The 17,489-nt window shown below is 39.4% G+C and overlaps 1 protein-coding gene across 1 annotated transcript in view; it reads right to left on the reverse strand.

Annotated features, from left to right (window-relative positions):
* Positions 1–17,209, reverse strand: part of tox (thymocyte selection-associated high mobility group box) — a 60,476-nt gene extending 43,267 nt beyond the window's left edge. Inside the window, exon 1 of the mRNA XM_042498475.1 lies at positions 16,597–17,209. Coding sequence (XP_042354409.1) covers positions 16,597–16,701 — 105 coding nt within the window. The 5' untranslated portion in view covers positions 16,702–17,209. The remainder of the gene's footprint in view (positions 1–16,596) is intronic.
* Positions 17,210–17,489: the final 280 nt, after the last annotated feature.

Raw genomic sequence — 17,489 nt, forward strand, 5'->3', positions numbered from 1 at the left:
GACACTCTTTTTGCAACTGTTTGGAGATCAGCTGACAGATTGAGACATCGTACCTGCCCCCTCGCTGCTGCTATGTAACATCCCTCACACCAGCACAACGTAACGGAGCACAAACGGTGTGACCACCTGCTCCTGCTTTAACCTGAACCAGCTTAACCTGCTGAACATCACCTAAGCTCAGCCACAATGATGCCCAAAATCTGTATATGGTGCATCAAATTCTGAGGTTTTATAACACCATTAACTTTAAATCACACACAATCACACATACAAAACAAACACACAAACCTTTTTAGAAGTACTTTGACACTGAGACATATTGCCAGGTATGCTGACACAAATGTCATCTTAAACAGAACCAGAATACAAACGAGAGTTGTTTGATGATGGTGAGTGAAGTGGCCAATGTGTTCCTGCTTGCTGCAGGACAAAAAGCCTCTACAGCTACAGTAAGTACCATCAGAAGAGAGCAGAGATAAGAGGAGAAAAAAAGCCAGAGAGAAAGAGTGGTGATTTCTTTTCAGTAAGTTCTTAGCAGTGTGAGAGGCAGAGTGGAACCTATTACACTCTTCATCAGACAGGAAGGGACAGACAGACTGTTAAATGGATGGACAGACAGATCCACAGACAGATGGACTGATGGATGGAAGGACGGACTCAATGGAGGGATCTCAATGTCTGTCAGTCGCGTAAGCTTCATGTACGTCTGGTCAGTCAAAACTCGACAGCTGTGATGCAGTTGGGATGCGAGTTTTAGAGTTTTGTTTTGTTGAGGACATGGTCAGATCTTGGCGAGTGCATCTTGGCTGACTGAGGTCGATATATTGATTTAATGATCATGCTAAGGGAAAACATCGATCCATACCATCATATTTAGGATATGCTTTTGTTTTGAAATTCATTCACTGTCACACAGCAGCAGGCAGACTGCAAGCAGTCAAATGAAGGACGAGGAGGAGAAGTTATTTCCTCGGGAATAAATCAGCAGTGTGGAAACACTGCTGATTTCACAGACAATAGGGGTCAGAGGACAGAGCACATGCCAGATGTAAATGATGATGTTATGGGATTAATGACGATGTACCTGCTTAGACTTCCTGCAGCAACAAAACAGCATCAGCTGCTGAAAGTCAACCGTGCTATTCTGTCGGGAGATGTAGCGACTTCAACCAGTTGTGAGTAAGAAAGAGTAGAAATGATATGTGTCAATTTTTATGCCAAACTCTGTTAGCCGCTAGGCTAATTCATGCAGACAAAGTGCCTAGCTAATACTGGAACTTGCAAAAAAACAGCTGTTTTGTCTGTGCACCGTGACAGTTATTATTAAGCTGCGTTCTTAAGTAACACTGCCTGCGTGCGTAGTGAGGCCGCACACAGGCAGCTGGCCGCCAGCGTATGATAACTACACCATCGGCTCTGTACTAGCGCGTTCTCATCTGACGACCTCCAGCAGCGTTCTGGTTGGACACAGAGGGTAGCTTTTGGCGTCAAGCTTGTACACCGAAAGCACTGACACACCAGTAGCCCACAAAAAAACAGTTCAACTATGTCTGGAGTTTTGTATGTACTTTAAGAATTTTATTTTTACCTAAAGGTTGGCAGCACAGATTTCTTTTAATCAAATGCTTTCTTGATTTTAAATACCGAAAATTACCACTGACACAGTGACAGATTTTATTCTAAAGAAAAAAGCCACAGCTATCTGTACACTGACATACAGTATAACACACACACAGTACATGCTATCACAAGGAATCCTAAATCATAATAGTGTCACATATAGGAGGCATGCCCTACGAAAAAACAGCAGTTAGCAGGGTACAAAAAAAGTGCAATGCAATGGCGGATGTGCTGGCTGTGCTGTGCCAGGCAAGCCTGTTTCATATCCTCTGATCTTCTTTGGCTGCCATTTGTTTAACAGATGAGATGGTTTGTAAAAAAAAAAAAAAAAAAAAAAGTCTTTGTAACTGTTTTACCTTGTAATTTGAAACATGCTGCAACACCCAAAAAACACTGCTGTTGTATTTTCCATCACAGAGAATTGATATAATCTAAGTCACAGTCAGTGCTTAGGCATAGTCTACATGTCAATTAATTTTCCATTTCTGTAAAAAAAACAGGGTTCAGCAGGTCACAGCTGAGATGCACCGCCGCCTTGTTCTGAGTTGGGGAAAACCCTGTCATCATTTCGCCTGGGCTTTTCCTCAAAAAGGTGTTATTTTGGGTGTTTTTGTCCCTAACTGTAAATGTAGCATAAAAGTCCCAAAAGACAGAAAAAAACAATAGTCTAGGTTTTAAGATATGAGTATTGGGGAGTAGCTGACAGAAATGTGATCATATCAGTATTTTTTTTAAAATGCAAACTGCCAAACATTCTCTGGGGTCAGATTGTCAAATGTGACAATTTACAGTTTATCATTGTCATATAAAGACGGTAAATTCCACATTTGAATGTTTTGAACCGTTAGTCAGACAAAACCAGCAAACTGAAGGCATTGAAGAGGGTTTGGAGAAATGTTATTTTTCAGGCATGTTTCTAACATTTCAGACAAAAAAAAAAAGAACCAATTAATTCAAGACAAAAAAAACCCACACCAAATTGGCATAGTAATCACTAATGAGAAATAATAATAAGAAAACCTGCTGCTTCTCAAATAAGCACTTTTACAGCACAGGTTATGTGTTGCAAACCTTACAGTAAGAGAACTATAAAGGATAGCAAGGTTTTTAATCAAACCAAATTACTCTCTCTCTCTCTCTCCCTCCCCTTTATGCCTCTGTCTCTCACTCTCTCATCTCTGCTGCTCCTGTGTGTGTGTGTGTGTGTGTGTGTGTGTGTGTGTGTGTGTGTGTGTGTGTGTGTATGCGTGTTTGTGTGGGTAAAGCAATGGTTTGAATAACAAGCAGCCAGCTAAGTGGGTCAGGGTCGGAGGAAGGGGGGAGAAAAGGGGGAGAGAGAGACTATTAGGATGACAGACAAGGACAAAGGAAGAGAGAGAAATACAGTGTATCGAGGAAAAAAAGGGAGCAGCGTGAGGAGGAGAGAGAAGGAGAGGCTGGAAGGAATGAAACGTAAAGGATGAAATGAGGAGGTAAAGAGGGAGAGAGAGTGAGTGAGGTAGGGGGTAATAAATTGGCAACGGTCACACCATGTCCTTCAGACCTTAAATTCAGCCAAAATCTTGTTAAAGTTGGATATATATTCATTCAGGCTTAAAGGTAATAACAAAAAGGTAAAGTAGAATGAGAATTCAGTCAAAAAATCTTTTTAAGTGAAAGGATACTGCAGTGAAGTGGCATGATACGGAATCATGAAATATGGAAATATTTTGCCTCTGCTCAAAAAAAAAGATTTTAAAGTATAAAATGAATCCGATTAAACTTTAACAGAATAAAGGACACTGTGTAATGTACTGTAATAAACGTTCTGTAATAAATTTCTATGACAGCTAAATGTTTGCAGTGTGGCAGGGTTTGACTTCCTCTTCAAAGAATGACAGGATCATGGATGGAAACATGACGTCCCCTCGGGCTGTGAGGCTACCTTTGTGTGAATGTGTCAAAAAGACACAGTCAAATTTTGGGAGACTGTTTTTATCACTCTTGAGTTTGGGTGGTGTGTGAAACTATTTGGCTGGACTGGACTGAATGGATTTCAGTTGACTCTAAACTGCATCAGGGGACATAAATCAAGTCTGTACAGTGAGAGAGAGAGAGAGGAAGACTAATTGGTGACTTTGTGTGTGTGTGTGTGTGTGTGTGTGTGTGTGTGCGCGTACGTGTGTACGTGTGTGTGTATGTGAGAGAGAGAGGGAGAGAGGAGGGAGATGCACACAGCTGTGGCAGTTCAGCTCAGCTATTGTTTATCTCTTATCTCTGTCACCATGACAGCAGTATAAACTGACTTTTATTGGCTAAACTGTATTCACTATAAAGCTAAAACAGCACGTCATGTGACGCACATCAAGTGACGCCCCTAGCGCACACAGGACAAAGCACGACAAAATTAGTCCACATACAGTTGCCCTGTATTTTTCCCTTCAAAAAATCAAACAAATATTTATGAAGCTCTGCTAACAAATGTAAAAAGACTTGGCAACTCTTTATTGATTTTGCAGAAGCGAGGCAGTAAAAATCCTCCAAACTTTATGCTACTGCTACTAGGTTTTGTGTGATGTCAATAATGAACATGTAAAGTAACCCTGTGCTCTAATTAGCATTTATACTGCATATTACATGTTACACTGTTTTTGTTGAGTTGTGTCTGTGTTTGTAAAGTCGTCATATTTCTGTGTGTAGATTGTGTACATAGAGGATAACTTTTGTGTTTGTTTATAACAAGTGTGTGAGTTAACTTCCAGTGAAGACAGACGGGATTTTAATTTAATCAATTGTGAATGATCCATGATTAACTTATAAAATTTGAATACATCTCCATGTACTAGACTGTCTCTTCTGAAATATTTTATATCCTCCAGTAAATAATGAGGATTGCCTTTGTTTTCTTTCTTCTTTACTTCACTTTTCAGAGCTTAATGCTAAACTCTCTGATCGGGGAAATAGGCAACTGAAAAATAAATGTGTTTAATGTAACATCATCTGAAAATAAATTGCATATACAGTATCACAGGAAGCAGAGCTTTTTCAGCTGAGCTGTGTTTATAAGTCCGTCTCACCAGCGAGTGTTAAACATGACATACCTCTGAGGTCGTCAATGTCATATTCAACATAATGTTACTAACATTGCATATCTCTAGAATGCTACATGTGAGAGACTCTTTTTTTAAGCTTACCCTCATGCTATGCACACGAGAGCTCTTGTGCAATCGTATGGCTTTGAGAAGCTCTGTAATCCAGCTCTGGTGTCTTTTAGAAGATTTTTTTACAATAAACCCATAATACTAAATCCAACACTGAAGGTCTTTTGATTATTTAACCATTGTTCATCACTAAATCTGCATTTTCCTTGCATAGTACAAACATACAGTATATCTCATCAAACACCAATGTGTAACTCAGATTGAAATTGACATTACCCCTGAGGAGAACGTTACGTCAACTGACGTGACTGATCCGCCCCTCATTAAAGTGTTTAACCAGTACAGATTTTTCTCAGTCAACCTTAAATGAACCACATATTCTCTATTACACAGGTATTTGTAAAACTGCAGTAGACTTCCGCATCTGCTTATTATGGTTTAGGTATGCTTTTGTGTCTGCTCATTATGTTCCAGGATGCTGTGATGTGTTAACAAAAACACATGGTGGGATGACGCTGCACCTGTTTATGTTTAGGCAACAAAAGCACATGGCAACCAGCATCGGGATGTCAACAAATGCACATGCTGACATGGACAGTGAGGCTTAGGGCAAGGAGGCACATGGTAAGGTGTAGAAACAAAACATCGCATTCAGATGGTCGTTACCAGCAGCGTTTCAACCTGATGCCATCCTGCCACATTTCATGTGGACACAACAGGACAGGTTCCGTCCAGTTGCGTTCTTACCTGACGCAGGTTTTTACACAGAAACTAATGGTGGCTTCTACTGTCATTATCTTACACTAGAGGCATTGTTTAAGGGGCGGTATTTAATAAGTTTGACTTGAGAACAGGCTGGATTTTTTTCAGGTTTTTCATAATCGTAAAAACTCTAATACAGTTTGATTATTTATTGCACTAAACTCAAGGAGTGCAGAGCGTACTGATGGAGCAGCAGAACAGCTGATTAACTCTGAGGGATCCACAGATTATCCACCCTGCAAATCATAAATTGCTACTGTGGAAAATAAAATAAAAACATGGAGTCTCACAGACCTGCAAAAACATCTCAATTCAGAAAGGGGACACAAAACGAAGGGACACACACAGTAAAAAAAAATTTTAAAAAAGAAGAACGTTTTTTAGTATAATATGTCATAATCATATATAAACCCAGGGCTTTAATTTCCTGCAGTGCAAATTTTGATATACTCAGATAACATGTTTTTGTGAATGAAACCTGCCCACAAACAGAGCAAAACAGGGAGGATTAGACAGCAATTTGGGGGTGAAAAAAAATCACAAAAGCGCACCTCCGCATAAACAGTTGGCATTCATTAAGACCAGCAATTTACACCAAGTTTGAGCAGTAAAGAGTTTGCTAATTGGACTTGCACTAGTTTAAGCCTCACAGAAAAAGCAATGTGAAGTAGCAGATAAATTACATATTATCATAAACCTTGTTTAAATTAAGTTTATGATAACACAAGGACACTGGGTCAAAACAGCAAATGTGACTGATTTATTTTATTCTATCCACAGTAATTAGCACTACACCATCAGTTATCACTTTATGATCATGAACAAAAGCTGAGTGCTAAAGGAAAATGGGCCGCAACAACTCCTGAATAATTCCTCAGGAACTGATCCAATCTCTTCCACCACAAGTTAATTGATCCAAGTTATTGTCACTAATACAGTACACACAAACACATACACAGAGAGAGAACAATGCAGAAGTGATTGCAGTATGTGATTTGATTGCAATATGTTTGTTTTGGAAACGAAATCCTAATAATTAGTCTCTTTTGGCAGCGTTCGATCTCCGCCCATCTGTTCCATCTGGCAGCCCTCCACCAACCAGGAGTCCCTCATCGCTCCGTCCCCGTGATTCAACCAACTGAAACGCGTTCAGACACAACGAAACACAAGCAACAGTGCTGAGAGTCCCCCAATCATCAGCAAGCTGAAGGGGAGGGGGGTCTGGCGAGGGGTTCAGTGGCGGGAATGACAGCCAACATGGACAGACGGACAGACAGATTGACTGGTTGTGTTCTGATAGATAATTAGATGAGATGCCGACACTGTGGCTGGTTAAAAAACTGTAGGAGGGGACAATGGGAGTATGTGATACTGGGGAAGAGGCCAAAAAGATAAAATAATATAAAACAAAATAAGATAATTACCAATATACTGGTCATATATCACAAGAAAAATTCAAGCAGACCAGCTGAGTGCGCTACTGTAGATACATGATAGGCCATTTTATATACACTGACAAATCCATTCTAATTAATTTTTGTAATCCTTAGTGACAGTTTTTTTGTTGTTTTTTTAAATGGCAGTGTTGCCGTGAGGGTTTGTTGTCGAGTGGATCATCCTGTTAATGCCATGGCTACATGCCAGTAACATACAGTATGTTCAGTCAGCCAGCTGACAGTGCGGAGCAGATTTATTATTACATAAACACTGTGTGTACCCTGCAGGTAAACACTAAGCCCCAAGTGGGATGATAATAAATTGTCACCTGAGGTGATTTAGAACAGAGCCAACAGGTGGACTCAAGTGGAGGCTTGGTTTACAAAATGCTTTATTAGCAGCTGCAATGTTTCAGGGGGGTTTCCAAATAAGCTGCAGAGCAGCAGCGCAGAGGGCAAAAGCTTCAGTGGAACATCTTCTTATAAATGTTACATGTAAAGTGAGCAGAGTATGTGATGTGTGAGTCAGCATGGACATAGCAGGACTGAAACTGAAGCAGCTAAATGGAATTCAGTAGTGCTGTGACTCAGACTCATGCACGTCAAATCAGGTTTGGCTATTTAATATGAAGATTCTACAATTCTTTTTTTTTTTTTGCCCATATAAAGTTTTAAAGTTTAAACAGGGTCAGTGGGATGTTAAATGTGACAGTGGCGTTTCCATAATAACATAAACAAGCTAACTGCACTAACGATTTGTTGGATATGTGTAACATTTTTTGCCGACACTTTTTCTGGCGACAAAATGTGCTCAAACATTATATGTTACAGTTAAAACAGATTACATCAGGTCCTAAGGGTTAAGTCTTTCATTTCATCTAGGGCTGAAATGATTCCTCGAATAATTCGAGTAACTCGATTACAAAAAATGATCGAGGAATTTTCTCTGCCTCGAGGAATCGTTTAATTTTGCCAGCTTAAAGCATGGTATTTCGCCCGGACTACTTCTAATGCGGCACAACGCACGGACGTCACGCACGTAAAAGAATAAAAAAGAGGCGGCGGATATGTTTGGTTTTAACCATGGATGAAGAGGTAACGACGAAGAAGGCGACGAAAGCGAAGAGAAAGGCACAAAGAAAAGGCAGAAAATGTCAAAAGTGTGGGAGCATTTCAAGCTGGACACCGAGGCGAACACTGCTGCGTGTATTCACTGTAAGACAGCGCTTGCACACCACAACAGTACGTCTTCAATGCTGCAGCATCTCCACCGAAGGCCCCCTGTTTACTCCGAGAGCGGAGGACCGTCACCGGAGACAAGGCAAAATTAAGTTAACGTAGCGCTAATTAATGAGATTAACGTTACTGTACCTTGCTAACATAACGTTAGCCCTGCGGAGGGCTAGGTTTCTATTAATTATGACTACTGTCGATGCGTGGCTAACGTGCCTTTCATACAGGCTTTATTTAATCTGTAAAAACACAGCGCTGCAGAGTGATGAGGGTGGAAAATAAAAACATATTAAAGCTAACTGGGTAGTTAAAAAAGGAAACCAATGGTTCATTGTTAGGTGAAATGTCTTATTGTCTCATGTATATTTATAATTGCTCTTTAACTAAACAAAAATATGTTTTATCCGATTACTCGATTAATCGATGGAATTTTCAGTAGAATACTCGATTACTAAAATATTCGATAGCTGCAGCCCTAATTTCATCTTCAATACAGCAATATGTTCATTTTGTTAATTATGGTCTCATAAAGAGTAAAATATAACATTAAATATACTATAGAGCAGAGTATCTTTTAGGGGGTTGACTACCTTGTGATTGACAAGTTACTTTAACAGCAGTCTGCAATGAGCGTCCTCCCAAACTGCAGCTTCTCATCCAAACATGGTCACTACTGGCTCCAAAAAAAGACAGCCAAAATGCCAAATGCCATAGACTACCGAAGGCTTCAAGACAGCAGTCTACAAAGCAATAGATAACGTCACAGTGGCAATGCCCAACTCACTTTACAGTTATACAATTCATGATTTCAGGTAACAGCCGTGTGGTACTACCAGGACTGTGTGACTGTCATTTTGACCTGAAGTAACCCCTCTACTGTAGTTTTGAGTGGTCAACACCTGAGGGTCCGGTGTGTAGGATTTAGGGGGCTCTACTGAGGGTCGACAAATTGTCGGCCTGGATGATTATCGGGACTGATATTTGGCATCTTGCCAATTATAAGCGTTTTATTTTAATGATCTCTGATAAAATGAATTAATTAAAAAGTGCAAAGAAAGTGTCAGCATTGGAGGAACTTTTACTTTGTCAAACCATGTCATTTTTTAATTTAAATTTTCACTTTATACTTTATACAAAAAATAGTTGCTGTCAAAGGCATTCAAGCAAATTTTTGTGTTTTTTGTTATATTCCAAACTTTAAATATTGACAGAAAGATTTTCATTTTTATTGTTAATGCATATCAGTTCAAAATATCAGCTATCGATCTCATTAACTACTAATAATCAATATCAGTATTGGCCCTGAAAAACCAATGCCGATACCCTTGTATGTACTGGCAGAGATGGTCTATCATATCCATAACTATGTTCTTATTAGTGTACAACTGTCTGAAACAAATAATCGTGTTATTTTAACTTGTAAGGAGCTGAATATATACAGAGCAGGTCCTCGTCTTTTCTTGCTTTCATTCTTCAAAATCTCATCCTGATAACTTTTTGCTGCTCTCCTTACATCTATGTTCTCCTGTTCTTTACCAGGGCTTACTTTGTTCCTCCCTGTTCTCTCTTCCTCTCTATTTGCTTTAGAAATACCTCACCCAGCTTTCACAATCATCATGTTTACATTAGGCCCTCTCTCTCCCCCTCTCTCTCTCTTTCATTCCTCTAACACTGATTCATCCCATCTCTCTTCTTGCTTTCTCTTTCACAAGCTTTAATTCAGTAGTTATCTATTTAAACTCCTCCACCACAAATACTTAGGTAATTTATTGAAATGCTCCTTTTTACATTTATTGGATACTCTTTATGGGCACTGTCATCCAACCAGCCCTCCGTGTGACTGAACTGTGCGTATGTAATCTGTCACTTTGCCTACAATCCATCTGATGTCAATGAAGAGTTGATACCTATCACATCCTTTAATAACGTGGAACATTTAAAGATTTCATACATGTTAAACCATCACTGACCGAAGCATCTGGGCCAAAACAGAAAGATTCATATACATATATATATATATATATATATATGTGTGTGTGTGTGTGTGTGTTTAACAACCGACTGCTTCAATAGAAAAACAGTGATAATTTACACAGTCATTTTATTCAACACATGTGGTCTCCTGACATAATTGCCACCACGTTTACCACCATCTTCAGACTATGACTAAACTTCATTTTTTTCCAGACAGACCCTGTCTGAGGTTACACTCACATGCTTTCGTGTTCAGTTGGACTGGTATACCTCGACAATAGGCTTTGGTGATATGTTGAGGTTATCGTCCAACACGATAAAAGTAAATATCATGAAACACTTTTTTTGAATTTTGGACTATAATCAGTCTTTTTGACTTTTATCTTGCTCTCTATGCTTAACCGCATCGTTGCAACTCAAAGTATCAAAAAAAAAGTAACAACATGCTAGGATACATCCCCTCTCTGAACAGAATTACCTAAGCAGTCCTACTTTGCTTGCAAAAAGAGTTATGCACCTATTTGGCAACTCTTTATAATAGTTTGGTTATAAACCAAATGATAAAGGAGAGCAAGAGAATGGGAACAAAGTGATTTGTTAGCTGTGCAGGACTTAAGTCGAGACAAAAGATGAAAATACCACAAATCTCACATCCGTTCTAAAAACTCACAATTTGACTGAACACGCAAGTCAGCCACTGACTCCATCCACACAGACTAGCCACACCAAAACTACAACCACAGTAAGCAATCAATCCTCGATTATTGGGGGTTTGCAAAGGCAACAAAACATAAAATGACAGTCAACAGCGGCAAGACTGTACAAGGGCCGTTACTGAGGAAAATGACTAGGTATGCACCGAGTAGTCAGCTATGATCAGTATTGGCCTGTCAGCATTCACTGAAGCCAATGTCTTTCTGAAAAAAGGAAGACCAATTTTTTTCTTTTGTTTTTCTCAGACAACCAAGTTATTTGTGGTTATAATGGTTGTTATGATGCTTTTGATCAGCATCACTTTTACCAGACAACCAGTCATCCCACAAATCTTATCTCCCTTTCTCCAAGGCTCCTTCAGATTCAGCGAAATACTACAAACCAGAAGTATTCCCTATTATAGCAATGCAACGATATATATTTTGAGTATGTGAAGGAAGAGCATGGCAACGGAATAATCAGAAGCTTCCAAGAAAGTAATGTTTATCTAATGTATCCACTCCTTATCATGAGGCCGGTTTCCATCAACTCTAAAACTGCGCAAATTGATATTGCGAAAATAAAATACGCTTAATGGAAACATGTTAATTTCGAAAAATCTCCCAATTATTTCCAAAAAGTTTTTTTGCTCGCATGAGGCGGTATTTCAGGCGATTCATAGAAGCCATATTTCGCAAAACTGCAATGGAAACAAATTTTTTTTAGCTTGTATCGGTCACATGATATACAATTAAAGAGTCAAATAGTCGCTACAAGAGGTGTAATTGCATCGCATAACTCTTCAAAAGTTGAGCGGATCACCTGGAAGTTTGGAATCCACAATTCCTCTGTGAAATCGTGGACTATCACCTCCCAGAAATCCCTCATATGAGGCCACTCAAATGTACTTGTATAAGGGGCTTGTCTTTCCATTATCGGTCACATAACACGTCTATGTGGCCTTGGATTAGAAATAATGACGGCTAGTGCGGTGGCTGCAATAGAAATAAAGCTGCTAATGTTTTGAACACCCATCACCATGCTTCCTGAAATGTTATCACCAGAGAAGTTGCAGAACATTGCACAATGGAAACACAGTCATCTCGCAATTGTATTTTATCGACATTTCCTAAATATCGCTTAAGTTTTGCGCAAATCTGTAATGGAAACCCACCTACTGAGACAACAAACAGACTGACATTTACATAAAACTACAGATGAAAAATGAATACTGAGTACCCTTTCTCCAAGGCTCCTTCAGATGCAGTGAAATACAGGAAACCTGAGGTACAAGGAATTGTGATGCAACAAAATGTATTTTTGAGTATGTGGAGGAAGAGCATGGCTATGGAATAATCAAAAGCATCCAAGAAACTAATGTGTATCTAATGTACGGTCTACTTATCATAGTTCCTAATTATGGGCACACTTTGTTGTGAGGTAATTGCACTTTAAAATGTCTCCATTTAATTGAAATGGAAAATGTAGACTACCATTGGTACATCTTTACATTCACACATCTGTAGGACCCACCTCTCCTCTTCCTCTAGCACAAACACCCTGCCTCTCTGCGTTCTTACTCACTCAACCTCTCTCTGCTCTGTTCCTCTTTGTTTTTTTCTCTCATTTTGTTTCTTCTCTGCTTCCTTCTTTCCTCTCCTACTTCCTGTCTCTCTCCCTCTATCCTCTGCTGTGCCTCTCTCTCTCTCTCTCTCTCTCTCTCTCCCTTTTTACATACCCGCTCTCTCCCTCTGTTCCCTCACACAGTAATATGATCTCTTCTATCAGGCCGACACAGCCGTGAATCAAAAGACACAGAGAGAGAAATATAGTACAAACCTTAGTGGCCCCACCCCCACTTCTCTCTCGCTCTCTCTTTCTCCCTCTCTCTCTCATCTGCAACATCCCTACCCCCAACAACCCTCTTCTCTCTCTCTCTCCAGTCCCTACCCCCAACCACACCAAACAGCTCTCTCTCTCTCTCTCTCTCCATCCCCAGCCTCTATCTTCTATCTCTCCCTCCCTCTTTCTGAAACAAATATGTTCACTGACAGCAACACAATGCAACACTGGCTGATTCTGTGTGCAGAGCACTTTTACACATTATGTGAGATTCTGAGCTGAAAAGCTGCAGGTTGGCAAACAGCAGTGAGTGCAGTCATTAAATGCAACACACAACAGAGAGGGTTAAATAAAACACAATAAGTAGCTCATGAAGACATTAATGTGATAATCCATTTAAGCCCAATCAGCACTTATTGAGGTCAGAGGTCACAGTCAGCTATAAAACTAGCAAGGAATCAGATGCTGTGTCCCAATTCTGCTACTGTATAATAATTGTCACAATGATGTTGTTTTGGTTTTTTTTACCATTCACTAACAAGAAATCAACATTTCTTCTCCATCAGCCATCAATCAAATTATATCTTTAGAATGACATTGACAATTACATATCACAGCTAGAGAAGCAAAAATGTTTTCCTAAATATTTTTTTTTTGTTTTCCAACATCTTTGTGGAGCAATCTGGATGCAATCTGTCATCACAATTTTAGTTTTTAATAATCCTTTGAGTCACTGGCAAATTGGCTTGATTTCTTTTAAACACATGGCCAGAAGGGAATTAGCAACTTGACCCTGAAATCAGCAAGAAATTAGTTTAAAAAAAAGAGAGAAAGAAAAGAAAATTACCTGAAAATCAGCCAAAACCCCCCAAAGGAGTAACAAAAAACAATGGTGAAGTTATAAAAGATATATAATATATAATTAGAACAATTAGAAATCCAGTTTAAAAAAAAAATCTACATCTATGAATTTCTTGCAATTTAGGGGGCATTTCTTGCAAAGCTACTCATTCACTTTTATTCTCTTTTTTAATTAAATCAAACCAATATATTCAGAGTTTAAAAGTTTAAATACTGGTAAGAGACATCTGAATGCAGCACAAAAAGTGATGTCAATCCAGGTTTTGAAGGGTTAACAAGCTGTAGGTAGTGTCTCTACTTTTTGGGAGCTAAGACTGCAAAGACCACTCAAGGAGATATATGGTGATTGCTGCACAAGTAGTGCGCAAGTAGTTTAACAGCCCACTCAAAAAAACACAATGAAAAAACCCAATTTAAAAAAACACTACTGAGAGAGAATTATAAGAAAATTATCATAAAACTGGGACAAAAAGGTCCGGAAAACTATTTTTTATAATCATTTCAGCTTTATATTTAAGTTAAGATTTTAACTGCTATCACTTTTTTTCATGTCATTCTCTTGTTTGTTTTTTCATTTTTTTTGTTAAGTTGCTCATTGCCTTCTTTCCATGTTTTTGAGGGGTTAATATGGAACCACAGTCTGTACAGTAGTGTGGTGGCCCTTGGGCAGGTGCTCGCTGTCAGAGAGTTTGAACCCAGCGTTTCTGCTTAGAGCAAAGTTTTTGCAACCACAACTGTTGTTGCTGAGGGGTTAAACAGAGAAAAGGCAGCCCGTCAGTGATGCTGCGCAGGAGCAGTTAATAAATGCGAGCAGGCAGGGCAGGATCAGACAAGCAGCCTGTGAATAATCCGATCAATCATTAAGTTGTACACCAGCCACAAGGCAATGACAGTGTATATTCTAACATCACTCAATCGGCCAAGTCCGTAACAGAGATAGATTATAATATAAAGCTGCCAGCGAAAGAGAGCAGAGTGGTCGCCCAAGTACTGAAAGTGTTTATAACCCTTGAGCCATCATTAAACATTAGTAACAATGAGCTGTAATTTGGTCCAACAGTACTAAAATGATGTACATGACAACATACAAGCATTCAGTCAGCAAAGCAAAAATTAGCAGAGGCCACTTCATACAATATTATCACAATACTTGAGTAACTATATAATATCATTGCTATTTTAAGTGTTGCGATATGAGTATAACAAATATTATGATTTATTAACATTTTCAACTGCTAATTAGTCCCCAAAGGCAATCTTTGTCAACATCTGTTTTATCTAATAAGATAAAGTTTTCAGTCAATTCATCTCACTTCAGTCCTTTTTATAGGGATGCACAATATTGGATTTCATGTCAATATCCAAAAATGCTGATATATAACAAATAATTTGGCCGATACCAATATCGAGATATCGCCCCCCCGCCCCCCGCCCCCCCCCCGCCGGCCGGCCCCACACACTTAATTTGAGTCTCTTCTGTAGTGGAATTAATATAATTGTATGCATACTCTTGTCGTTATGGCCCACCAGCAGATGGAAACATGAAATACAATGCTTTTCAGTGTATGTCATATTCATTCACTGTGCAATATATGAAAAATACTTCAACTTAGGGTTGTTGTTTTGTATATGCTCACTTTGTCCAAAAAAAGGTTTGTGATATCAGCAGAAATCAGCATGTTGACAGATTCCAATCTTTTTTTTTAGGTCAATATCTGCCCACACCAATGATCACACTATTATCGTGCATCCATACCTTTTTGTGATCAAATGTCAGCCAATATGGTGATTTCTGCCAATCTCACAAATTTTGCACAATGAATAATTATTACATACATAATAAAGCATTGTATTTTATGTCTGTATCTGCTGGTGGGTCATCATGATAAGAGTATACATAATATGATGTTAATTCCACTACAGAAGAGACTTGATCACTAAAATTAGCAGATATATTAATATCTGTATGGGTTATCAGCCAAGTGAGATCTTTTTATAAAAACAAAAAACACAATATCGTACAGCCCTAAAAGCAGTTAGTTAAGGGATTTAAAAAGGACATTTCAACATTATTTTGCCCTTACAATAGAGATACATTTGTCCATATTAAATAATCAGGACAAATGTTTTTTGTTGCATTTTCCAACCAATCTGCAACATGAATGTGCTCCATTGTATTGTGCTATGATTGAAGAGTAGTTAATAATCTGTCATTTACTCTAATAGCTGCACTCATCAGTTGCACCTAGTTAAATAATTAAGCAATTCATCACTGTCAAATGAGCATGGTCCGACTGCCTCTTGTGTGTGTGCGTCTTAAGGTACCCGCACTCTGAAAAAACATCAGTTTGGACACAGATAGACAGATATAGACACAGATAAATGGATAGATACATGATTTTAAGACAGAGGATTTGCCCATTCTGCCTAAGAGGTATCTTAAAGAAAGACACTGGATCCGTAGGAGCCCCAGGTTTCTGCTGTGACTCTGACCCTGACCTTTGACCTTGCTCTGGAGGGAGAGAGACAACAGAGCTTCCCAGACACCAATTAACTTCAGTGTACAGACAGAGGCACTGCTTAGAACTCCAGTGAATAATAACTATTTCAAGCATACCAAAAAATAACAATGAATGTCCCTTTCACTATTACTTGCTATGTATTTCATTCCATCCATAAGTCTTCTGGTGTTCTTGTGCATATTTAAACTTAATTACCTTTCGATTAACAGTGGTGCCCTTTTAATTAAATGTGTCAATACATCAACAAACAACAAACTGGGAGTCAAATTGCAGCCAGTGTATCATCCAGTGAGTGGATGGATGCGACCAAAAGAAATCAGCACCTTCAATGGCTGCGTTAATAACTGGAGCCTAATAAAGCAATTAATTACCACTTAATTTACCACTTAATTGGGTAAGACGGATGTATGCACACGGAGAGAAGACAGCTAAGGTAATCAAAACAGGACACAACAATGGTGTCTTTCATGTCCAGACAATGGGAAACAGAAGTGTGCTTGTTTCCTTGCCTACCTTGTTGGTCCCAAAGGCCGGGTCAGGGTAGGAGAGTTGCCCCAGCCTGGTGTGTTCTGACGCGGCCAGAGGCTGAGGAGGAGGCGGGTAAACTGTTACATCCATGGCTGAAAATACATCCACTTCTCCCTTCGACTTTCTTTTCTTCTCTCGTCTGCTTGAATGTCTGAGACAAGCTGATTGTTGTTTTTTATAAAGTTGGAAGGTTTTTTTGGAGTCCCTGAGCGAACAAAAACATAAAAGTCCGATAAAACAAGTTGAAAATAAACGCAGGTTTCCAATAGATAAGTGGTCTGAAAAAAAGCCTACACCAAGCTTATGGAGTCAGTGAAGTTTAGACTGATGCTCTCTTCTCCACGCCGGCTTTCATGCTCCTGTAATTGCCGCTGTGAGTAGCAAACTTCCCAGTAAACCCACTTCTTCAGTACCTGACGTTGAAACAAACGGTAACGGTGCACTTAGAAAAGCGTCGTTTTCCCTCCTTTTTGTCGTTGTGGGTGTCCAGCGGCGGTGCGCGGTTCGGGCAGGGGACGGTGTTGGACCCCGGGTGTCCCTGGTCGGGACTCTGTGTCTTAATGCTCCTCAGTCGCTGCCGCTGCTGCTGCCGCGCGTGTGCTCGGTGCCTGAGTGCCTCGCGGAGCAGTCATACAAAGAGCTCGTGCATCAAGCGAGCACGAGCGAGACACAGTGAAACCGGATGTTCATTCTGTCACAAAATAAAAGATTATGTCACGCGGAAAACCAAAAGATTTGAGAGGACAAAGCAAACACAAATTATTCAAACGTTCTTTAATCATCACATTAACTACACAAAACAAACTCCAACAGCGTGTGGCTTAAAAATAATGTGACAAAATCCTCTTCGACAAGTGATTTATTTTGTGAGTAGTCCA

The sequence above is a fragment of the Plectropomus leopardus genome, chromosome 12 (assembly GCF_008729295.1).
Source record: "Plectropomus leopardus isolate mb chromosome 12, YSFRI_Pleo_2.0, whole genome shotgun sequence".
In the NCBI taxonomy this organism is placed as follows: domain Eukaryota; kingdom Metazoa; phylum Chordata; class Actinopteri; order Perciformes; family Serranidae; genus Plectropomus; species Plectropomus leopardus.